Genomic DNA, 25699 nt, shown 5'->3' on the forward strand with positions numbered 1-25699 from the left:
GATTCTGAAGATTTTTCATATGGAAAACCAATACACCTTAGAAAAGGAAAAGACTGAGGACTTTGCAGTAAAGGGGAGGGGGTAAGCCTGCCTCTGGCTGGAAGAGAATCACCCCAGGGCATGGCTTCACAAATTTAGCACTAAGGATGTTTGGGCTCCAATAATTCTCTGTTCTGTGGGGGGCTAAACAGCCAATACCCACGAGATGTCAGCAGCACCCCCGCCTTCCCTCTGCTCAGTTACGACAACCAGACACGGGAGCAGACTTGTCCCCAGTTGAGAACCACTGGCCTCGGAGAACCTTCGGCGTCCTGGCTCTCCCCTGGCAATTGCGCCGTCCTGAGTTCCAGCAATTTTTAAAAATACCATTGCAGGACAGCTTAGAATAACACGAGTGAAAGACAGAGAGCGAGAACCACAACAGAATTTGCGCCAAAGCCGCACTGATCGAAATGGTTCTAAATGTAAGTACGATCTAATTAAAATAAACAGGTCTATCAATCTAAAGATGCTTCTGGATGTCTGTATACACAGGGAGTCGTGTGCTACCATGACGTTTTGACCCGAGACCTGTTCTTGGCCTGTCTCTCCAACTTCCTAACCATACAGAGTAAGCGCGAACCTTTCTGCTCACTTTCCACATCCCGGGCCTGCGTCCTCGTTCATTCTTTAATCTCTGCCCTGGTCATTAACTGTCCCATGTTATGGATGAAGGGACTGAGGGCCTTAAAAGGTGAAACCATTTGCCCGAGCCCCCAAAACTTCTGAGATTAGACCAAAGTCTAATCCTACCTCAGCTTAGAGGGGAAAAGAAAGTCACTGGCTGCCTCTGACCTTCATTCTGTTTCCTCACCTGGAACCTGGAAATGACATTTCTTAGTATTTGTCATAATCGTTGTAAGATCTCAGAGGCCGTTTCCTGGGTAGTTGGAGGGAAGGGACCAAAGTCCTGGCAACCGGCAAGCAATGAGATTCAGCGATTTCTGGGTGAGTGTAACATTCACCCAGTCTCGCTGCATTGGCCTGGGGCCCATCTCAAAGGCCAGGAGAACCACGCCCTGAGTATGAGATCTACTTAGACTTGAAAATGAACCTGTGCCACTCACTTTGAAAGAGCACTATCAGGAATGCAAATGTAAATAGTAAACATCATAATTAACCCTTAGGACTTTGAAAAGTGGAGAAGTCAGAGACACCAAGTCTGGAAGGGGAGGGGTGTGGCGAGTGGTGAGAGGGAGGCAACTCGCACTCTGGGGCTCCCCCCTTGCACAAGGTCTGAGTCACCTCCAGCGGGGCCCCAAATGCACAGCGGCAGACGAGTGGCCACCTGGGGCAGCGAAACCTCCCTGAGGCCCCCAAGAACCCCGGGGCCACGGTGGTGGGGTGGGTGCCTGTGGCTTGAGTGGACAAATCACACAAGGTCTAAGTAGAAGGAGTCTTTGAAGATGAGTCACATTTGACAAGGAACAGGATCCTAGAGGTGTAAGGCTGACTGACCTTGTCCATTCAGGCTGTGACCCCTGCCAGACACCAGGTGCCCCGAGTCTGAAGACACAGCAAACTCACGCACCTTGGCGCACCTCCCTGCCCCCCCTGTAAGCCATCACCGCGTACTCTGGCCCGCCTCCAGCCCAAACAGAGTCACATTTGTCAGGTACCGATTTTGCAGTAGTTTCTGGACCAAATTACTGTTTTGAACCTTCTAAGAGAAAAAGGACCACATATAAAGTGTGTCGGTAACCCAGTCCAGGAAGCCGAAATAAAACATTTAATCTTTGGGTTACAAAGTCTCGTTAGGGTTAAGGAGTAGCTGTGGGAGCAAACCCTGGGAGGTTCTGGATTCCTTTTATATGGCCAGAGATGCAATTAGTCTGCGGTCAGCTCACTGTACCTGGGGGAGGCAGGCAGCCTTGGTGGCAAACGTCGCTCTACTTCATTACAGATGTGAATACGGCTAACTCGCACCTTCTTTGGGACTTGTGACTCTAAACCACTTTCAGACACAGGCAACCCCACTCCCCCCACGCGTCACAGCGGAGAAGGTACAGTTGGGTGGTCTGGGTGCCTGAAGACCACGGACCATCGGAAGAGAAAAATGTCCCACCCACCGTTTCCTGAAGTCACATTTAGATTCTGGGTCTAATTTCAACAGATATCAGCACGGGTGGAACTACAGTTACAGTGAGCGGACAGATCATTTGTCAAGAATGGAAAAATCCAGGATGCCAGGGCAGTTGTATTGGAAGAAGTGAGAAGACATTTGGAAGGCAACGAGGACGACCACTAAGGGAGCAGGCAGAGCCGAAGCTTAAAGCCTGGGAGGGACAGAAAGCCCAGGTCAGAGGAGGTGAAGCCACAGTTATGAGTGGCAGCAGTCACCACCAACGCGACCCCGGCGGGCGCACCTGCAGCCACACGTCCCAGCCCTAACTGCGGACAGAAGGAGCAAGGCCACACGGCAGGTGCTGAACAGATAATAAGATGATTATACATTCACCTCTCAGTCGCAAAGGAAACCTTGCCGACTTCCACAAAATTAAGACGGCCGTTATGCAGTGAAAAGGAGAATTCTTTGATGAGGTGCCTTCTGTTTTATAATATAAGATCGGGGAACACAGACGGGACAGAGAAATGAATGACGAAGGCACGATGATCTATTTTTACAAAGGCCTGTAAGATTTAATAGCGATTCCTCTCTCCTTACCACCGGTGACGGTGACGGTTGAAGAAGAAAAAGTAAATGAAATGATTTAGGATATGAAAACAAACTTGACCCACCAACTGCCAATTTAATTACACGTACACGCGAAATTCACCGCGCACCTAATCATTTACATTCTCAAGTAGTATTTCAGCGCGGCTCGTCTGTTAGGTATTTTAAATGATAATTTCAGATGGACTCACTGTCACAGGCCTCTGGGTCCTTCTGACACACAGAATCAATATACTCCTACTAATAAATCAGGATACTCTTCCAAGGCTCCCGGTGGGCGCTCAGCCGGACTTCTGTTTGGGAGGCTGATCTGAAGTTCTCCAAAGAAAATTACTTCCCTGATGTTCACCCTCAAGAACAGGAGGCACCCGAGAGAAACTGAATCAAGGGGCAGCCGCCTGCAAAGGCAGGATCAGCCTGGCCGGGAGACTGATTTAGACGTGGAGGAAAAAATGCCCCAGTTTAAGTTCTCCTCTCCAGCCACGTGTTTCCAGATGCGCCAAGACCTTTGTTCCTCCCGCAGAGCTCACACGTGTTGCCTTTTCTTTGAAAAGGTAGTCAATGGCTGTTGGGGGCGGGGTGGGGGACGGGGAGTGTGACGAGGGCCCTTCCCGCCAGAATGCCCTGGAATGTCCTGGCTGAGGGACACGGCGGTTCAACAACTCCAGGCCCAAGAAGCATGGAGCTAAGCCATTTCCCCCTCCTCTCATTTCTGTGTTACACCGGGGTCCCGCCGTGACCCATGTCCTGGATGGGAACAACTACCCTGAGCGAGGCCGGATTTTTCAACCCTTGCTGCCCCACCGTGGGAGTGCTTGGGAGGGCTCTCGTTGGCTGGGACCAAGTGCTGAGCCCCACCGAACCTCCCTGTGCTCGTCTACCAGTGAGGAAGGTTGCTCTGGCAGAAGCAGTAACACGCACAAGATGCTCAAGGCCACGGCTGGCATAGAAAACTATTCAATAAGGCAGACAATTGTTATTTTCTCGTTACCTGAAATTCATAGTAGATGGGGGCGCAGAGAGGCCTGGTGGTAAAACTACAACAAAGTATAATGTTGAAAACTGTAATTTTAATGAAAGGAAAAAAAAAGGTATAAGATGAGAGGGGGTGAAATTTTCCCTATTTATAGCAAAACATACCATAAAGCTACCGTATTTACACCAGTGTGCTCAAGGGAGCAGAGAAGGTCCAGAATCAGACCAATACGGATCCATGTGCGTGTACACACACACACACACTTTTGTAGGATAAATGTGGCATTTCTTTCTTTTTTTTTTTTCTTAAGTAATCTCTACTCCCAGTATGGGGCCTGAACGCACAACCTGGAGATCAAGAGCTGCATGCTGTACTGACCGAGCCAGCCGGGTGCTCCAAAAGTGACATTTCAAACTCATGAGGAAAGGCCGAGCTATCAACAAAGGGCACGAGTCTGACTGGCTGTCCGTTTCGGAAAAATATAAAGTCAGGTCCCTAATGTACACACACAACACGCCCCCTTCCAATCTTCCAGTTTAAAGATCCAATCTTTAATCTTCCAGGTTAAAGATCAAAATAACAAAAATTATGAAGTCGGGAGGAAAAAAAAACCAGAATATTGTTATCATTTAGGGATTGGGAAAGACTTCCCAAAACAAGCCACCAAACTCATAAACTGTTAAGATTATAGTTTTATATGTTTAAAAAAATGAGCAAAACTTTGCTGGAGAGAAATATTTCATAGGCAAAATAGGAAAGTGACAAAAAGGGGAAACTATTTACTACACACACACACCTGAGAAAGCCCAGTATCTATAATGCATTAAAAATCCAATAATTCCAAAGGAAAGTTATAAAGAGCCTTGTAAACAAGAAATGATAAAGCATTACACGAGGCAACTCACAGAAATACAAATCGGGTCACAGACGCTTCACTTTATCTGGAAAATGAGGACGATAATCCTACCCAATTCACAGGGACGCTGAAGCCGAAATTAGTAAATTCCCTGAAAAGTGCTTACAACCATCCCGGCACAGAAATACACTCCATAAACATCAGACGGTAGCAGTAACGGAAGTTGCCGAGGTGGAGGTAACTAGTATCCATTTAGAAAGAAAATAAATAAATAAATAAATAAAAATCAGAGATCGCCAGTTAGCATCCCGGGCAAAACTGCAGAAAGACTAATGTTATACCAATATTGGAAAGAGTGCAGGAAAACAGGCATGCTCCGTACCTGCCCGGAGGAGACACACACTATGTACAAAAACACAGGCACAAGGACAGTTAAAACTGGCAAGGACAGAGAGCACAGTGGCACGGGAGGAACTCCATTCACTGAGCAAGCAGTGCGGCCTGGCAGGGAGTACTGGTGCGGGACTGGGTGTGCTGCCCCACTCGGCCGAGACTGTAAGCCCCAATTTGCACCCTCGTATAAAATATATATTTGCAAATGAACAAAAAAGGGACAGGCCAAGCTGTTATTGTGGTTACATCCAGGAAGGGAAGCAGGACGAGGAGGGAGGACAGGGTATTTAAAGTTTAACCTCACGGACCGTCTTTGATTTCTTTAAATAAGCAAGCATGTACTAAAAACAAGTATTTTCTTCAAACAAAGGAAAAAAGGCAACAAAGTCAGTGTTTCACAGCAGTCATCAGTGGACACCTGAGTAAAGGACAGGGTCCGTTAGGTTCCTTCAAGAGCTGGGCTCCAGAGAGGGGTTACCACAGCTGGACACTAACTAACAGGATCATTCAACTTGAACCTGAGGTCTCTAATAACCTCGGGGTCAGGAATGCCAAGGAACAGCGATGCCAGCAACCGGCCATTCCATGTCTCAGGGAGGGCAAATGAGTTCCCATACTAACTGATCAGTCTTACAAGTCTGGTTTGCACAGCGAAGTTTCCCAGGCAATTGATCGGAGGTCCTGATCATGCCAAGTGGGGGCCTACACAGATTCCTACTGAGATCCCTTCTTGGAGGGGCAAAAACAGCAGGAGACTGTCCTGACCTGAAAAGGACAGCCAATAAATGGGCCATTTCAACACCATCATCCTTGTATTACAGCAAAGGTAAAGCAAGACCCAAAAGAGCTCACGTCTGGGCAACTCGGACCCATCAGATGTGACAACGAACGTCTGGGTCCGTTTAAAAAACATTCGTGAAACTCAACAACGGTAGACAGCATGGCTAACTTCTTTTCCCCCTCAAGGCGGGACAGGAGGACCACACCCGACCTGGTTTGGGAAGGATGGTAGCAGCTGAGTCATGCTAGACCTTCAGAAGCAGCAGACGTTGAAGGGCCACACCTCGGCCACCCTCACAACACCGAGCAGCAGACATTGGAAGTCAAGGGCTTCAGAAAAGCTAATCTTCACACTCTGGAGCAAAGCAGGAAGCAAGAAATGAGTAGCGCCTGCCGTATTTTCTCGACCTCTGTAATGCCATCGACCGCAAATGGCAAGCTTTAAACTGTCAAACTTAGAACCGTCCCAGTCCCCAGAAGTTGTTTTGGCTGCAGGTGGATGGAAAGGGGGCGGAGTTGCCCACCGAAGGGCCAGGGAGACATTTTTAGAAAGAGAACCACCAAGACAAACCTGGGCCATAATCAAGCCACATGACCCTAAGCAGGCATTTTCCAGACATTCTGTCCTCAAAAGAAACTATCGTTCCCTCCCAAACACTCCTTTTAACATGGGTAGCAGGTGATTAGAATTTATTAACTGAACACAGGTTTATTTAGAAGCTGACCCTGGTTTGGGCTGGTGCAGAAGTAAAGAATCCCTCCTCATGAAGGGAAAAAAAAATCAGGTTAACATCTTTTTTATTTTCAAGTTTCTAAGTTTTATTTTATATATGTGTATATATATATATTTATTTGTTTTATTTTATATATACATACATGTATATATATATGTGTGTGTGTGTGTGTGTGTATCTATATATATTTTAACTAATCAAAATTTCTGATTCCATGGTTTTGATTATACTTTATACGATGGGGAATCATACCCATTTCAATCTGGGGGGGGGTTTCAAACTTTCCACACAAAGAAGTGTGCCACCTGTTCAATGCCTTTCCCGGGGAAGGGGCAGGAACGGTGGACAGTAACTGAGTGCCCGGCCACTCCGTACCCAGCTCCAGGCTGGACACCTTCCCGTGGTCTCTCATTTCATCTGCTCCTCACAATATCTTTAAATACCCAAATTACCAGACATGGAAGGAGAGCGACCGTTTCGTTTCCAGATAAGTCCTGTACATCTGGCTGGCAATTTGGTTATAAAGATTTTTAATGGTGCTAGATAAGAGGACCATCAAGAGGGAGGGAATTAAAAGGAGGAAAATATTTGTCAACCAAACATGTCAACAGTCTCTGGAGAAAAGGGAGGGAAGCAGTTTCCCTGTTTGCTGGATGATGAAAAGCCCAAAGAAGGCTAAGAATTTCTGTTGCTGCGTTCTAGGCCGGCGTCGGGCAGGATCCTCTCGGAGTCCTCCGGTTTCAGGGAGGGATGCCAAGCCCAGGGAGAGATCAAGGGGTACTGCCAGTTTCGAACGGTCTTGATACACCCAAGACTATGGTTTGTAAGCTCGGCTGCCGTGAGATTGGCACTCAGTGAGCAACGCTGCCGCACAAACAAGGCCCTAGCATTCCCCGGCCCGTTCTTGTGGAGAGCTGAGAGCTGGCTTTTCTCTAACGGTGCCTTTCAAACTTGGTGCCCCAGAATGATGGGGGCGGGGGCAGAGGGGGCGCTGTTTAACCCCACACTGCGGGTCCCACCCCAGAGTTTTTGACACGGGAGGTCTCGGCTGTGACCGGAAAGCCTGCAGTTCTAACATGCTCCCAAGTGTTTGCCCTGGTCTGACACCCTAGAACCCAAGAACCACTGTTTGTTTGTTTTGAAAGACCAGAATCCATCAAAGATGGGAACAGGCTATTTATGATGTGGAAAAATCTTGATCAGGTCCGATCTGAGCCCCCAAGGGCAGGGGATTTTGTCTGTTGCTGTATACCTAGCGCCTAGAACAGGGGCTGGCCTACAGCGGGTGCCCTACAGAACCCCCAGGAAGTCAAAGCAGTCGGTAGGGCTCCACGGTGGGTGCGAGTGAGCCAGGGAGAGAGGCTGCAGACGCGCCAGCTACAAAGGGAATGGCTGCTGGTTTGTTTTTTTTTCCATGGTCACAACAGTATACATTTTTAAGTATTTCACAACCAGCTCTCCAGGAAAAAAAAAAAAAAAGCCTGAATTTGTGGCATGTGCCATGTTCCCCGGCCTAAATCCTTCCTCCATGGTCAATTACCAGCCATCCTCGTGGAGTCGCCGGATGTGGAGTCGGGAGGGGTGAGCACCCCTGGGGTACCAGTGCTGTGCGGAGCCCACGCCTGGCCGCCCAGCATGCTCTTCTCGGCATGTTCCCGTCCTTCCAGCCCTGCAGCCCAATACTACTTCAGAACGTGAGGTGATTGATATGCACATTCTTGCTAAAGCATTTGATTCTGAAAACCCAGAACTCAGATTTTGCATGTTTCAGCAAGCAAGTCTGAACGGAAGACTGAGCTATATCATTTTTTTTTTTTTTATTAGTAGAAAGGAAAATTGGGTCACTTCTAGGGGATGGAGAGCTTGACTTATTTCTGTTATCTCCTCCTGTGTGCACCACAGTTAATGCTGTCACGTGCAACATATAATAAACAAGATGTTAAAAAGAAAAACCACCAGGTTTTTCTCTTCATTTACAGATGTAATCTTGTCTTCAACAATGTGTAAATTTCCTGGTGGCTGATATATTTCAGTGTTTGGATTGCACAGTTACTACATATGATGAAAAATGTATATTATGCATTTTTTCTTATTAAGTATTTGATGCAAATTAATATTTCTCAGTTGACATTGATTCACGTCTGCTGGCTTATTAATAACACACGAACAGATGTTTCTTAAATCTCTAGACTCCCAATTCTTTTTTCCAAGAGTTTTACCTTTCTAATTTCTTTTTCGATAGGCACATTTAGGATTATTTTATTCCGAGCATTTATTTTTATTTTTATTTATTTGTTTTTTTAGAGAGGCAGGTGAGGGAAAGGCAGAGAATCACAAGGGATTCATGCTGAGCACGGAGATCATGACCTGAGCCAAACCCAGGAGTTAAGACGCCTCACTGACAGAGCCACCTGGGTGCCCTGTTATTTTCATATTTAATTGAATATAGTTGGTACATATGATGATAGTTTCAGGTGTCCAACACAGTGACTCAAGAGTTATTGGCGCTGGGAAATGCTCACCACCAAAAAGTGTAGCTATCGTCACCGTATGAAGTGGTTACAGTATCACTGACTATTCCCCAAGCTGTACTTCTCCTTCTAAGTTAGTCCTTCTGACTAACTTATTTTATAACTGCAAGTTTGTACCTCTCAATCCACTTCACCTTATTTGCTAACAGCTGGTCTGGGCTGGAAGGTAGCCTTCTACTTAACAATGATGGTACTGCTACCAACAGCCATACAATGACGGCCACCACTCCTGAGCTGACCAGGTGGCCAGCCCTGACCAGCACTTGACACACATCATGGCATTTGACCTTCATTCACAAGAGCCCCTGAGGTAGGAACCCCACTTCGGGTGAGGGAGATGGGGGTGAGAGGGGAAATTATGCGCCCAGATCATCAAAGAATGGTGCGGTCGCACAGGGACCAACAACCACGCTGAGAAGGAGGTCCTGAGGTCTGTCTTGATGACCCTGGTCAGTACGTGATAAATGCAAAACTTCCTCGGCCTTCCCTGAGCGGCAGATTTTGATCCTTTCTTCTCCAAGTTATGGGGAGGCTTTGAGGGGCCGATTCACCGCACACTGGGCGAGAAACCAGACAGGGTTTCTGCAGGCTACGCAGACCGTGTTTTCTCTATATCCTCTACCGAGGGTAGGAGCACAGCTCTGGGGTTCACGGGAGGGCAGGCACCCCAATATTAAAATCAAGCTATGAGAAATCATTTGCTTTGAAAATCTCTACCATATTTTAGAGCATTAATACACAGAAGATGTATCTATCTGCGTGATTCCATTTCTGCCTTACCTTCAAGCTCTAGTACAACAGTTCTCAATGGGGGTGGGGTCGAGTTTGCCCCCAGGAGACCCTGGCAATGTCCAGAGACAACCTTGACCATCCTAACTGGAGGGGCTGCTGGCTTCAAGTGAGGGAGGCAGTCTCCCGCCAAAACATCAGTGGTGCCTGAAATCCTGCTCCATTTTCAAACGCCCTCAAACTTTCTGTCCTCTTCCAAGTTTGGATACCTAAGAAACCCCACTGATACCATCGTCCGGCCTTCACTGTCTTTTATCTTGCCTTAATGACTGAAGAACATGTTCCATCTTGACTTTCTCCTGATGAGGGCAAGGACGTCCTGGTTGCCTCTGAATGCCTCAGAACACAGGGGACTGTAATCTGCACAAAGTGGGGGTGTGTATCTGTCCAACACTCTGCTTTCCCTGGAGTGGGGTAAAGATACCGAGACTTCAGACTCACCAACACTCAGGAGTTTCTACTGTGGAGGCGAAGGCGCGGCACAGAAGAAATCAGGAACACACGTTTCCTATAAACGCTATCTCATTTAATCCTTCAAACCACGGAAGGAGACAGGAAACACTATTTTAGGTACCTTCAGCTCGGATGTCTAATTTGTAAAAGGTCACATGCTGGTAAGTGACAGAGCCTGTTTCTGAGGCCACATCTTCCAGCCTGTGCTCCTTCCGTGCCCCACCGCCACGGCCCCGGGCTCTGGGGCCGAGAGCCTCTTCTCCTACTGAGTCCCGCATTTTTAGGGAGTCGGAGATACTAACAGGGAAAACAGCAACGTGAAAGGTTGGAAACTTTACATTATCAGTGTGATCGTCACCAGTGTTGCTGCCCGATATAGCCACTAAATTGGTCAGTTCACGGAGTGCTGCAAATGGGCTTAAGTGCACGTTACATATTTAAAAATTAATTATAAAGATACTTAGAATTTACAGGAGTCTTTCCTCCAGAAGAGTACTCAAAGACTCATTTTTAAATGCTAATGTGCTAGAGCTTAAGAAAGTTCAAGATTTTTTTTTCTTTTTTTAATCAGCAAAATCAGAGAGCCTGGGAAATGACCGTCCAAAGAGGCATCTTAGTTCAAGACACAATTATGTGACCTTTCTTTTTATGCGCAGCACTCTCTAGCTGGGTCTCGCCTTCGAGAGGGTGCAAACTGGGGGCTTTCTCAAAGCAGCCAGGATCCAGGCCCGGACCTGGTAGAGACAGGATAAATAACGTCTGATGGCTGGTCTCTGGGAGCCTGACAGTATTGATCCCCGAACCAACCTGATGGATCTGTCTCGTTTTCATATCACACAGGGAGAAGTGAAAACAGAGAAAGGTTTTTGTGGCACCATATTCATTTTGGTTGTTGTTGTTTTTTTTTTTTAAAGTGAGGGAGACCAGCTTTTGGCTTGACATTGTTCTTCAAGACACCCATCGTGGCCTCTTTTCCGAAGCCACGTTTCCAGTGCATGGCCCTAGCCTTGTAGGAAAACTGGATGGCCTGTGGTGTCACTCATAGATAACCATTTCCTCCCCACAGCGTGCGGCGCGATGGAAGACACACTCAGCCCCATCCATTCCACAGTCCCAGGAGCGAAACCTCGGGGCAGTCTACAGTCCTTTCCTTTCTTTTTTTTCAGAATCGCCCTCACTTTCATCCTGTCTACTCAAATGGTCACTGTTGCTGTCCTGCTCCCAGACGCATGAGATCTACAGCACCCCTGCCCTAAATGGTGTGACCTGGTTCCCTTCCCAGGGAAGCTTCTTGGCTTTGGGTTCCCTTGGTAACCTATTCCAGGCAGCCTAGACCCAAAAAAGCCTTCCTACTACAGGGTCAAGTAAATCCTCCGAGGGCACGACGTGCAGCCTATCGCACGGTATGCTATGTTCCTAGCCTGCGCTGGCACCCGGCGTGCGGCAATCATACCCACTCAGACCTCCCGAGACAAGGTTCTCGATGCTTTGGAGCCCCTTCCAGTTTCACCCACTTTGGGGTTTGGGTCATCCAGATGGTCTGCCTCCGCAAGGACCTGAAAATACAGGTGAAGGAACCACAAGGGGCGGGCCTGGGATCCAGTGCACCTGGCTCAGGTTTCCGGGGTCTGCTGGGCTATTCCCTCCGACTGCGGAAGGAGTGGAGAGGACCCTAGAACACTCGACATGGGTTCTGCAGGCAGCTTTAGCCCTCGTCTGGCCGTTCCAGCTTCCAGAACCTTTGCCTGTGCTCCCCTACTTCCAGCGGTCTTTGCCAAACATCCCAGAAGATCAGGAGATCTTGGTATTTCTCTCTAATTGAAGAGGGCAGAGGGAAAAGCCTGGAACACGTGCTACAGGCAATTCCTACTATCAGGTAAGCTTGGAAAAACACCAGGCGATTTCTTGGGGACAGGCATCTTGAGTTTCTGCTATAAAATGAAAACTGCATCGGGAGACCGTGGAGGATAAAAGCCAGGAATGAGCTGAGACTTTGCAGGCAGGCCCTTCGGGTTCCGTTTCCACGGCTCCCCTCATTAACCCCTCACGGTCTCTCCCCGTGCAGAACGAGCCTGATGATAATACCCACTTCACAGGCTGTTATGTGGATAATGTGCTAATGTGGGGAAAGCACTTAGTTCAGCGCCCTCCACACGCGGGCACTCAATAAACATTAGCTATTATTATCCCAAAGACCAGAGACTGCTGAGTGGCAGCCCTTAAGCCAAATCTGTCCTAGAGACCTATTTTGTTTGGCCTGCACATTTTCCTATTTAATTGAGCCAACATTTTAAAACTGGTAGATTTCTGGCATTTTAAGAAGGTTGCAGATACGGCAACACGCAGGGCCTGCCTTCCCCTCTGGCAGACACTGCTTAGGGCTGGGTCCCGGGGCCCCCCTTTAGATAGGGCATTTCTTCTGTGCTCAAGCACAGCCCCCCCATCGCTCATCCTCCCCCCCTCCCCAGCCACGACCGCCCTGCCTGACCCTCTTAGGAAGGCCGGTCCCTATGCTAGACCAGGACTACCAACACGGCCAAGGTTAGGTCCTGTTACTCCGCCATATTCACTTCAGCCCAGCTGGTCTCTCCTTATGTGACCTATATTCCACTCCCTGCCTTTTGCCTCAGGATGCGTCCCCAGCCACCAACAACCTCCTCAATGCTCCCTCTCCACCGAGCTCCGTAGTTCCAACTGACAGCACGCAGCAAAACGAGCTGGGACACTGATAAAAGGAGAAAAGTTCCCATGTCTGGATCGCAACTTCAGGGATTCTAATTAATGGGGGGGCAAGTTCTCGCATTTTTTGAAAGTGCCCAGATGAATCGAATGTGCAGTGCACCCTCGGGTGCTCCGGGGCCGATGGCCCGAGAGCTCCCTGTCTCTGGGCCCGGCCAGCCTCGCGTGGACACCGCACCGCTGAGGACCAGATGAGTCTTGTTTTCCTCCTGTTCCATCCTGCTCGCGAGATCACCTTGTGTTGAAAGCCTGTCTCCCCAAACAGACTGTCAACTCCGGAGCGGGCGGCTCACGCCTCGGACTTCTGCATCCCCCAGCAGAACGGCCAGGGTGCAGAGCGCACCGGAGCGTCCACCGCAAACGCGTCACCGCAATCTGGGTCTACGGGGTGGTAGGCGCTGTGGGGACGACGCGACCAGAACACCACCTACACCACCGACCGGTTTCCTGGGGCCGCAGGAACGCCGCTGAGGAGGCTGCAAGGAGGCGGTGGGCCGGTGGGAACGAGGGCAGCAGAGAAGCGGGGTGGAGTGGGAGGACAGAGAACCCATGAGCAGACGAAGGCACCCGAGGGAACCCTGCAGCCAGCCGAAATGCTGTGCCGGGCCAGCCGCTGAGCGGGAGGAATGGGAGGCAGAATGGGAAAGGTGAGATTTCACCGGACCTCGAACGCCGGGAAAAAAGGTTGTAATTAACCTGGTAAGTCCCAGGAGCAGCAAAGAAAGGCAGCGATCCTGGCATCCTCCTAGAAGCCAGCCAGAGGGAGGTGAGAAGTGAGGCGAGCTGGGGAGGGGACAGGGAGGTGCAGAGGCAGGCTGCCTGACTCTGGAGAGCAATGCGACCCTCCCCCCGGCCACTGGACAGGGCCTCCATGCTGGCCGGGGTCTGGGGTGCTCAGACACCCCGATTTCTGCCATTCAGTCTCAAGCCATGGCTTACCGTGCAGAAGTGAAATCACGCTAACGGTGCAATTCATGTTAGCAGTGCAACTTTATTAACACATTTAATTGGAGAAATGAAGATTTTCGTCACGATGCTACTATGATAGTAGTAGAGTAGTCACGATTACTACTCTTATAGTAAGAAGCTTATTATTCAATCCAAGTCGATGCATGGCTTATAAAGACACAGACCCTGATGACCAGGTCAGGAGAAAACTGCCCCGTGCATCACGCCTCCTCCTCGTCACCACCTTTTGTGGAGGTGTAACTGGGTTTAAGGGAACACTGGGCTAGTTAAGAAAACAGGCCACAAAGGACAGTCCAGAGGATGGCCATGGAAGGGGAGCCAGGTCCTGCCGTGTAGCTAGGGAACACTCTCACCAGCGCTCCCTAAGCATTTCACAAATAGAAACTCATGCAGTCTTCCTAACCCCCCAGGGGTTAGGAACTAGGTACTATGATCTTCCCATTTTACAGGTGAGGAAACTGAGATGCAAGGGTTGGTGCTAAGCCCCAAGTCACAGAACTGGTGCGCAGAGCCAGAGTGAGAACCCAGGTGCTCTGGCCTCCATCATCTGACCCTCATACCTCCCCTTCTTGCCTGGATTCAAGGTGAGGGTGCCCTCTGGCACACATGAGCCTCCCCCCCCTCTCTCCTAAGGCCTGCCGGACCCAGCGGGGCTCAAAGGGGATGGGGTTTGGACCCCCAGGGCTACAGCTCTGATTTCCTAGCTCTAGAGCCTCGGAGCATCAGAAACAGCAGTGGGCAGAGGGGGTGAGCCCTCTGGGCTGAGTTCCCTTCCTGTGACCCGTGTCCGGAGCCACAGCCACTGGGGTCATGAAAACTAGAGCATGCCCACAGAGCCAAAAGGCTTTCCGGGACAGCCAGGCATGGGCTGGCCTGGAGGACCAAGGGCATTCGGCTTCTCCCTGCCTGGAAGACGGACTCCGTTTACCAAAATATCTTCTGGGAAAAAGTTTCCCTGACAAGCAAAACTGCTGTCTCGGTGCTCCTGAGCACTCCCGGCCTCTCGGCCATCTCTGCACGCAGCCCTTGCGGGTCTGTGGGTGACACACAGGCCACAGATCCCAGCCCCTAACGAAGGGATGAACTACAGCCCCACCTCAGATCAGGTTTCACTTTTAGGCTCCAGGGCTTGAAGTGATTCTATTTTTAAGTTTCCTCAGTTCCACCCGTAAAAGAAGACATTTTAATGAAACGTTCTGGGTTTTAGGGGATGGGGACTTCCTCCGAAAGCGCTAACTGACCAGCCACTCGGTTCAATCAGGAGTGTCTCCTGCGGGAAGAGCCTCTAGTCCCGCGTGACCGGGCAGGCGCCTCTGAAAACCTGTCCAGTAACTCCGGACGTGGACGGCCCCGGACGAAACTTCCAGCACCAGAGCCATCTGGTGCCCCTGCCCTGAAGAAACTTTCAAAAGTCCTCTTAGCTTCTTGTCTCTGTACGTTTCCCCTTTCCAGAACCAGAAATGTCAGATACACGGAGAACGCGCTTGTCAGTAACAAAGCTTTAAAAACACTATCACGTTGTTGTAAGAGTCCGTCATTCCTTCCATTTAAAAAAAATTCCCTTTCACTGAACATCTAAAGTCGCTTCGCTTATTCCGAATAGTTGACAATGAGTTGTTACTCCAAGACCAAGTGTTCAAAGGATACTTCCATATGTGCACATTTACCAAAAAAAAAAAAAAAAAAAAGTAACCCCTCCTGAAGGCCACTAAAATGTACTCTATACATCCGATTTTTCCCATAGAGGGCACCTGAGACATCGTTAACTTTTTCTTGGTGAATGAGGCTTCCTCTAAGAATTCAAGTCTCCAATTTCAGTCCTGGCTTGGCCATGAGCTAGCTTGTGACCTTGGGCAAGTAACTGAACTCCACTGGGGCTGAATTTCTTCACCTGCAAAATGAAGGGGATCGGGTCAGAGAATGACTCTGTCGCGTTACAGCTCTGAATGTCACGAGTCGAACGAAGACCATGGGAACCATCGATTATTGCCTGGGCTAACCTGGAGCCTTATTCTTCGGGACTGTTGAGTTATCAGAATATTCCCTGGACCCTACAGCTAGCCCCAGACAGTTGGGCCAAAGGCAATTACAGTTGACCCTTGAACAATCCAGGTTGGAAGCACATGGGCCCACTTCTACGAGTTTTTACTTATTTCTTCTTTGCAGTGCTAGCAGTGTCTTTTCTGTTCCTCGTGATTTTCTTAACATTTTCCTTCCTCGGGCTTATTTTAACACGGTGTGTAATACACGGGCAAAATCCATGTGAACTGTGTTATTAGGGAAAAGTTTTCAATTAGCAATAATCGCGCCTTGGATAAACCTCACTGGCTATGATACTGCCACTGCGCAAAGCTTAAACTGTGTTATTAGGAATCAGTTATTAACTATTGATAGTTAAGTTTTGGGGGGAGGAGTCAAAAGCTATACTCAGATTTCTGACTGCGTGTGCGTGTGCGCGCTCTGTTCAAGGGTCAACCGTACTTTTCTTTCCATCCCTTCCCTATTCCATCAGCTGTCCATTCTCCCCATCAGCCTCCAGTGGGCACAGACCCCCGCCTTAGTTCACAAATCTAAGTAATGGTCTGCTTTGCTCAGGTTCTCTCCAGCAAAGCAAAGGGCATGGCCTTGGTGATACAATCTGGCAGTCAGTGGGCTTTATTTCCTCTTATTCAAAGCGATACTGCAGGTGACTGTGGCCGCCATGGCCACAAGACTGACCCCCCAGTTAAGGTCCAGGGAAGACTAAGAATGCATTCTTGCAACTCGTACATTCCTGGAGTTCTCAAGACACACTGCTCTATGGGGGTGGGGGGAGCGTTTGAAACAAAAGTGACAACAGAAAATGAACCAATTTCCTTCTTATTAGAGCAAAAGCGCTGTGCGTTATTCATCGACATTAACCCCCCTCCTGGGTTTCCTGTCCCCACCTCAGCTGTTGCTTTTCTAAGCTCTCTGTTGTCTAACTTTTCTTCGTGTAAGATACATTTTCCAAGTCACTCTATAAGCCAAAAGAGCGGATCAGAGGAGGAGGAAAGAGATAGCATTAGTGGTTTCCTATATTTACTGCTTTCCTAGTTTATCTTCCCTTCTTAGTCCCATGAAAAATGATTAGTAAAAAAAAAAAAAAATGGTTCTTAGTAATTGTAAATACAGTCCCTAAAACACTATTTTTAAGCTGCTAACAAGCATGAAAATACGCATTAAACCACATGCTTAGTACCTCCAAGAATTCAGGAAAGTTCCTCTCTTTAAAAACCAAATGGAAACAGAGAATCTGATAAGAATTGAAATCTGCTTCTACGCTTTGCACTCTTTGGGGTGGTATCATGGGCACGGAGACGGAACTCGATATCCCAAGCACAGGCCCACTGCTGGCTTTCTCTCATCTTGGGTTCAAAAACGTTAGCGAGAAAGAAGGTGGATGCAAAGGAATGGGAGCTTGTGACCTTGGCGAAGGGGACAAATGGAGGACAAGTCAGAAAATCAGAAAAACGAACGATGGATATCTGAAGCTTTGCCAAATGGGTCCCAGTCCTATGGAAAGGGGGGTGAAGGCACGGGTGGGATATCTTTGGGGAAGGCAATCAAGACAGAAGAGGTTTCATTTGTCTTGTTTTTTGTTTGTTTTTTTTTTTTAAAGATTTTATTTATTTATTTGACAGAGAGAGATCACAAGCAGGCAGAGAGGCAGGCAGAGAGAGAGGAGGAAGCAGGCTCCCTGCTGAGCAGAGAGCCCGATGCGGGGCTCGATCCCAGGACCCTGAGATCATGACCTGAGCCGAAGGCAGTGGCTTAACCCACTGAGCCACCCAGGCGCCCCTGCCTTGTCTTGTTTTTAAAGTAGGCTCCGTGCCCAGCCCAGTGTAGAGCCCAACACAGGGCTTGAACCCAGAGATCAAGACCTGAGCTGAGATCAAGAGTGGGACACTTAACCAACTGAGCCACCCCGGCGCCCCAAGACACAAAAGCTTAAAGAAAACTACTGCCTGAGATCTCTGAGAAATGAGAAAACAGCAACTCCCCACCTCCACCCCCCTCCGCCTTTAAATCTCCAGGTGCTGCTGTTTATTCACGCCTAAGCTTTGAGTATTATTTTCTGTTTTCAAGTTAGCTTTACACCGCACAACATTAATCGCAGAATCTACTCTTCCAAGAGTTACACAAGGTGACGACTTATAGGGGAAAAAAAAAAAACCTTTCCTGTTCACGAGCTTGGGTTCCTTGGCTCACAGTGGCACAGTTAAGGGTGCTTTGTTTCAGAGGATGATTAGAGGGGCACCCTTGGTACTGATTATAGAGGAGCTATTTGTACTGTCCAAGTCTGGGCACTGCGTTATGTTAAAACTTCCCTTTTGGGGTATGTAGTGACTAAAAATTCTCTCCTAGTTTAAACTTGGCACCAACCATATAGCTCAGCAGAAGCAAGATTATTGAGTATAGAACCACAGGAACCCGGCGTTTTTCTTTTATACTTGCACAGGAAAAAGCAGACCCAGCTACAGCATCTCTGGTTTGCCCATTCCCACACCGAGATTTCAAGTGCTGTGGGTTCTTTCCCCAAGTATAATCAGGAGGCTGCTGTGACTGCTTTAAATTAAATCAGATGTGAAAGGCTACTAGTCTCTCGCATGAATAGATCCCAAATTTTCTAGGAGGAGGATGAAATAAATTGCACCTGCTTTTTTACAAGAGGTGGAAAATGATGAAGCCCCTTCTGCTTCAGAAAATAGCACTCTGGGGCGCCTGGGTGGCTCAGTGGGTTAAGCCGCTGCCTTCAGCTCGGGTCATGATCTCAGGGTCCTGGGATCGAGTCCCGCATCGGGCTCTCTGCTCAGCGAGAGGCCTGCTTCCCTCTCTCTCTCTCTCTCTGCCTGCCTCTCCGTCTACTTGTGATCTCTCTCTGTCAAATAAAAAAAAAAAAAAAAAAAAAAAGAAAATAGCACTCTGGCTCCGGTCCTCGACAGCGCTCCCATCTCCCATGGTCCACCCGCTGAAAATGAGGTTACCTAGAGCACAACTCGGCCTTGCTGACAGCTGAAAGCCAGGGGGCACAGACGGCACCCCCAAGGGAGCAGGTCTGTGGGGTCAGGGGAGAGGTGGAGGCCCCGCGAAAAAGTGAGGATGAGTTGATCTCAATTTATCACCACTCGGGGCACAAGATCATGTACAGGCCGTTCAACATTATCTCTGTATAGTCCTGTCCTACGGACATGTCCCTGTTTTACCCATGGATCAAGAGCCAGGTTCTGCGGATTTAAATACCCAAATAGGGGCGCCTGGGTGGCTCAGTGGGTTAAGCCTCTGCCTTCAGTTCAGGTCATGATCCCAGGGTCCTGGGATTGAGCCCCGCTTCAGGCTTTCTGCTCAGCGGGGAGCCTGCTCCCCCCCCCCCCCCCCCCCCCCCGCCTGCCTCTCTGCCTACTTGTGATCTCTGTCAAATAAATAAATAAAATCTTAGGGAAAAAAAAAAGCCTCTGCCTTCGCTCAGGTCACGATCCCAGAGTCCTGGGATCGAGCCCCACATCAGGCTCTCTGCTCTGCAGGGAGCCTGCTTCCTCCTCTCTCTCTGCCTGCCTCTCTGCCTACTTGTGATCTTTGTCAAATAAATAAATAAAATCTTAAAAAAAAAAAACAAATGAATTCGGTATTGTTAATTACATATCACCTTAGAAAACTTTCAACCCTTTTACTCTCATATGGAAAGAAGGGAGTGTATGCAAAGTCTTGAACTATTTCTCTAAGTTATAAAAGAAATAACATTTCTGAATGCTGATTTTGTTGGATATCTATTTGCCTGGCACTGTGTGAAGAGTATTACATGCATTATCATACTGAACCCTTCAAAAGAAAAAAGAACCTCAGTCTTAACCTTGCTATTGTTCCTATTTTACAGAAGAGGAAAGCTTTGCAGAAATTAATTGATTTGCCTAAGATCATAAAACTTGTAAATAATAGCAGCAAGATAGCTAGTAAGCTATCATATATTTTCTCCCACTAAAAAAAGGTGAGGATCTGTTCCTGTAAAAAGTTGTTACACGTCCTTGAGAATTGGAACCAGGTGGGTCTGCAAATCTGGCCAGCAGAACAGAGTTCTCAACCTCTTCTTGGACACAAAGTATTTAAATGGTTTCTGTGCTCAGCCAACCACTTAGCTATCCCCAAGCTATCTTCTGCCTCAGGGAAAGAAGATGAACAAAATTTCAAGACTTAAATAAAAGTCTAATATAATTTTGATGAGAAACTCAAACCTTATCTTCAGCGCTCATGGCTTTGGAGTAATAATCTCATGGAAAGAAAGAAAAAGTTTTGAAATAACTTGGAAGACAGGATCGTTTTTATACTTTAAAGACAACGAACTACATGTAAGTTTGGCTAGACAGTTTTGGAGCCTTGACAAGCAGGCTAAGATTAAAAAAAAAAAAAAGAACCCAGCAATCTGGTGGTCTCATAATCTCATAATTTCCCATTATCAAAACTCCTCTTCCATAAATCTGAATGCAATCCAAGAAACATGTCAATAGCGGGCTGTTTCAGATTAGGTTTATAATGCAGTAAGAGAACTGTGTAAGGGGCCAGTAAGCTTGAAAAAATATGCTAAACGTGTTGAGGTGGTCAGACGAAGTTAACAGCATTTAATGCTAAAAGCATGGAATATTCTTGTGCCTGAGATCCAGCATCCTGGATACAGTACATGAGCAGGCACTGCACTCTACCTCCCCCCTGCTGGCAGACCCTTGTCACTAAAAAACGATGAGCTGCTCTGAGACTATATGAGACTATATCACGCATCCTCAGCAAGTATCCACCGGGCTGGAACGCAGTTAGGATCCAACCATGGGAGAAATTGGAAAGAGTAAGGGAATTACAAAATTTTCATTATCCCACAGTCCATCTCATTTCCCAAAGTACTGTCTAGGTGCTGACTTCCTTAAAGAGTCCTGCAAAATCCCGATTCTCCAAAAAAAAAAAAAAAAAAAAAAAAAAAAATACACCCATTTGGAACCGAGATAAGGTGAGGTCAACGACTGGTATTATCAGCCACAGGCGACTCGGGTTCGTTTCTAGTCTCGTGGGGGCCCAGCCTCACCACGAGGGTGAAGACAGGAGGCATGGAGGAAGGGAATGAAGGAGAGAGAAAGGGAGAAAGGGGAGAGACCTCCGGGCCACACTTCTTTCTAGTATCAACAAAAAGAGAAGCCGCATACTGACCTAAATCATCTCTCAAAGGCGCTTTATAAATTACAGGGACAAAGGGAGGGGGTGGCGGGTGGCCTGGGAATCCTACAGACACCCTACCCTCTGACCCGCCCCCTCCCCCTCCAGCACAAGGGAAGCAAGACAGAAAACAGAGCTCAACTCGGCCATTGGCGAGAAGCCCCCCCTCCGCTTTTCGATCGCCCATCCATCGGCCCCCTGGGAAAAAAATACACGTAAACACCATACCCACCCCCTGGGGCGGACACTCCCGGCCCGAGGCTCCTAGAACCGGAGGCCGGGGCATTTACTTAGTTAGATTTTTCTTGCTTACTCATTTCCCTCAAGCACCCAACCCCCCGTTCCCACTCCAAAACCCCGCTCAACCGCCTACCCCCACGGCTTCAGCCCCCAACAGAATCCGGTGCCCCCGCGGCGGCGGCAGCCCCCGAGCCGTCCCGGTCACTAACCTGCTGCTGTAAGGGCATTTCCGAAACCAGCCTGGCTCCGGGGGAGGTGGGGGGGGCCGGCTGGAGAGGGGGCCCGGAGGGCCGAACAGACCGGCGGCGCCGGGCGAGGGCGGGCGCCCGTGGCGGGGGGGGGGGGTTAGGGAGAGCAGAGGGAGGGTGGCCGTGCCGGGGGCGGGTGCGAGGGCGCCGGGACCGTCCCAGGCCAGGGAGCCGGCGAGCAGGAGGAAGTGGGTGCCCCCCTCTCCCCCTCCAGCGCCCCCTCCCGCCGCCGCCTCCTCCCCAGTCACAGGCGCGTCCTCCGCGCACGTGTGCGAAACGTCACCGGCGGGTCCCGGGGAGAGGGACAGACCCAGGCGGCGGGACGGGAACACGGCTGCCCCCGCCCTCCGTCGCCGGGGGGCGGGGAGGGGGACAGGGCGGGGAAGGAAGGGGCAAGGGGAGAGGCGGGTCAAGGGCAGGCCCGGGGCCCGGCGAGGAAGGCCCGGGCGCTCGGGCCACGCGGGCGCCGCCGCGGCCGCCGCTAGGATGCGCCCAGGCCGGGGCGCCTGGCCGCGAGTCCCTCACCCCCGGACAGCCCACGCCCCAGCTCGCACCCGGCTTCCAGCCCCACCTCCCCCGCCACCCCTCTCCGCCTCCCCCAGCCCCTTTGTTGCCGGGAGTTACAGATCCCAAAATGTGTCAAGCGCCGCATGGCAGAGCCCCTGCGCCCCGAGCACGCCTTAGGGACCCCCGGCAGCCAACGGGCCTCCGAGGCCGGCGGGGGGCCATCACCCCAACAGTCTCCGGGTTTCCAGCCCCCAGAGTCCCCCACTCCCCAGTTCACGACTCCCTCCCCCACCCCCTTCTCCATCCGGGGCGTGACCCCTTCCTACGCCCGAGAAAGAGGAAGCTTCGAGTTGGAGGGGAGGGGAGGGGGGGGTAGGGAAAAGTGCAGGAAAAGAAGGGGGGGCCGCAAAAAGTTTCGGAGTGTTTGACGTGGTCCGCGCCAAGGCACTCCCCGCTGCCCCGCGCGCCTGGCGGAGCCCCCCGACCCTCCGGGCGCAGGGGGGAGTGCACAAGTCTAACAATAAAACCCAGTCGGAGGGGCAGCCGCCGAGGCCCACGACGCTCGGCCCCGCGCTGTCCCGGGGCGGCCCGCAGCGCGCCCACCACCCCGCGCCTTGCGAGCCCACCTCCCGCCCGGGCTGGGGACGGTGGGAACGGGAGGGCATTACCGGAGGGCCGCCGCCGCCGCCGCTGCCGCCGCGTCCCAGCGCTGGTGGCTGCTGCAGCAGCCCGGCTCTGCTGGAGGGTCCGTGCGGCGTGGTGTAGAGGAGGCTGCCGGCGGTCTGGTCCGCGCCGGGGGCACTGGGGAGGAGGGGGCCGGCGGCGACGGCGCCGCTTTGGAGGGAGGAGGTACAGGAGGTGGTGGAAGTGTTCGTGGTGAGGATCTGGATGTACGCGCCCGGGGCGGCAGCGGCGGCGGCGGCGGCGGCGGGGAAGCCGGGGCTGGCTAGCAGTGCCCTTTTGTCCATGGAGGCTGCAGCGGCGGCGGCGACGACAGCCGCCCCCTCCCCACCCCCGGCGGTCACCAGGTACTGCTCCAGGGCGGGCTGGATCCCCTTTCTCATCTCTCGCTCCTGCTCTTTTTATTGCTATGGTATATTAATGTATTGTTTTCAATTTCTTTATTATTTGCAGTCGGAGTTTCCAAGTCTCTCCTCCTTCTCTCCTCCCCGCCCGGCGCTTCCGAGCCCCTTCTCTCTCTTTTCTTTTTATTTTTCCGCACCGCACGGGCCCCGGGGGCCAAAAATAATCGGGGCTCTGGAGAGAGGAGGGTCCCGGCCGCACGGATATCGGGCCCCGAGGGGGGATGGAGGCGTCGGGGGCGGCCGATGCAACGGATTGCGAGGCGGCGGCGGCAGCCCGGGTGCTGCGGCCGGCAGCTGAAAAATGGCTCCAGGAAGCTGCTGCTGACAATGAATGAAGGGATACGGTTTACGCGCCAAGGTCCTCCCGCGAAACTCAGATTTCCCGCCGGCTTTTCAAACCATATTTGCATATCCCCGCCCTCCAACGCGCCGAGGCCCGTTCCCACAGCCCATTGGGCCGCTGCCTCCTTACTTAACTCCCAATCGCGGCGCAGGGCCGCGACTTGCCGGTTTCCGTTGGCCACCGTGCATCATGGTTACCGGGGCTACAGAGGCTCTATTTGCATAAGTCTCCTTGATTGGTCGAGGGAGAGCAGGGTTTTTAGGAGGTGGGGCCAAGCCTTTCCTTCTCTCCCACGGAAAACCACGCCTTGTCCAAGCTCCGCCCGGTCCCCGCCCGCGCGTCGGGCGGGGGCTGCTGACCTGGGCAGGCGCTCAGCGCCCCGCAGACTCAGTGAGGATCTGGTCTGGAGCGTAAGTTTCGCTTTTAGAAATCGTCAAGGTGACCAAGGGGACACTCGCCGGAATTCTCCTTCCTCTGGCCAGTCAGTGTAGTAGATGTGCACGAGCTGGAGGTTCTCCCAAATACGTTCCAAAGGCAAGTTGGACCACGCGGACGATGCCCGGCAGGTGGGCACGGAGCCCTTTAAATCGTGGGTTTCTCTTTTCCTGAATTCCAACCAATGCCGCGGCGAGAGCTGATCCCGAGGCCCAGGCTGATCGACAGAAGCATGTGGGCAGACGGGATCGTGGGGGCAGAAGGTTCGGCTGACGCTATTGCGGGCACCACTTGAGTTAGCGTTCCAGATCCTTCCTGGTGGCTTCATTAGGAGCCTGGATGGGGTCGAAGTGACAATTAACTCTGCAAGGTTTGGAGCGAAAGCTTACCACGAGTGTTGGTTTGAGTCCCGCGGACGCCCCTCCCCCTCGACCCCTCCCGGCCCAGGAGCACCCAGGGCATTTAATCAGGGCTAACCTAGGGCTGATCTGCGGGTTTCCAATCCGCCAGGCAGGAACCCGAAGAAGTGCACGCTTCCCACGATGACGTCTTGCTCCCAGCCAACGCTGCGCGCCCAGACACCGGCGCTTGACAATCTCGGTTTCCTACCAAGTTCTCCGTCAGAAAGCAAACGCGACGATTGAGACTCATTCCAAAACATTTTTAAAGACTTTTTTTTTTTTTAAGCATACCATAAGCGGTTACCAGAAGTCTTCATGGCCGAATGGACTAATGTATGGAAGTCCTTCTGTATGGAAGGGGAATCGAAGATTGCCCCTGTGAGACTGGACAGGAAAAGGGACCCCTGCAGGAATGTAGGGAAAGGTGTACGTGTCAGTCGTCATTTACCATTCCAGTCGCTGAGAATTGTACAAAACAGCCGCTAAGCCGGTGTTCACGGGGTGATGAGGGTTGCGATTCTTCGTGTCCGGATCCAAAACTTTATTATTGTTATGATTCTTATTATTAATAATAATTTCCAAAAACGCATATACTCAGTATTATGAAAGGCCTGGACAGATAGGTCAATGGAGGCTCGGACTCCTTAATACTTCAGTCCTGTTACCTGGTCAAACCTGGCCTCTGGCTCAGGAAGGTTTTGCGCTTACGTGCCAGCTATTTGAGGACACGTGGCCTAGTCCCCAAACATTTACTGACACCTATCATAAAACTGACGCTCTCTTTAGGGCAGATTAGATGGTACTCAGAGGTACTCAATTCTTTTGGACTAGAGGTGTAATGTATTAGCAATTTCCCTGATTCTGTTCCATGGATGCCACTTTCCACCGTGGGTCACTACGGAGAACCCTAGTACTGTAACTACGTGGATATTACCCGCTGTGGGACATGGCTGGCGGCATGCTTGTGGTGGTGGCAGTGAGGGTTGTGGGGGAGTCGTGACGGACCTGCATTTTCAATTAGCAATAATCGCGCCTCGGATAAACCTCATTGGCTACGATACTGCCACTGCGCAAAGCTTGGACCTGCATTTTCATGATTAGAGACAAGCCCAGGGTTTGGAACTGAAGGCAAAATCCCAGCTAGAGCACCCAGCGAGTTATTACGATGACATTCACAGAGGACTGTGTTCACAATCCAGATCCACACTGGTGATTCTGGTTTAGAAAGCTTTGACATCCTTCTCCTTTAGCCAAGTTATATTTTTAATATAGGGTATTTGGTAGAAAGCAAA

General features: G+C 50.5%; 1 protein-coding gene and 2 pseudogenes across 3 annotated transcripts in view; all 3 read right to left on the reverse strand.

The window, feature by feature from the left end:
- E2F3 (E2F transcription factor 3) overlaps positions 1-23871 on the reverse strand; it is a 76041-nt gene extending 52170 nt beyond the window's left edge. For 2 of the 3 annotated variants that reach the window (XM_047732988.1, XM_047732987.1), the window contains exon 1: positions 22812-23871. In XM_047732988.1, coding sequence (XP_047588944.1) covers positions 22812-23207 — 396 coding nt within the window. In that variant the 5' untranslated portion in view covers positions 23208-23871. Of the gene's footprint in view, positions 1-21597; positions 21981-22811 lie in introns of those variants that run through there. The other variant, XM_047732989.1, reaches the window with a different exon arrangement.
- On the reverse strand, positions 16171-16287 carry LOC125103475 (uncharacterized; annotated as a pseudogene).
- A 1524-nt stretch (positions 23872-25395) lies between the features above and the next one.
- On the reverse strand, positions 25396-25485 carry LOC125103336 (uncharacterized; annotated as a pseudogene).
- Between the last annotated feature and the right edge of the window lie 214 nt (positions 25486-25699).

This window comes from Lutra lutra, chromosome 6 (assembly GCF_902655055.1).
Source record: "Lutra lutra chromosome 6, mLutLut1.2, whole genome shotgun sequence".
NCBI classification, from domain to species: Eukaryota; Metazoa; Chordata; class Mammalia; order Carnivora; family Mustelidae; genus Lutra; species Lutra lutra.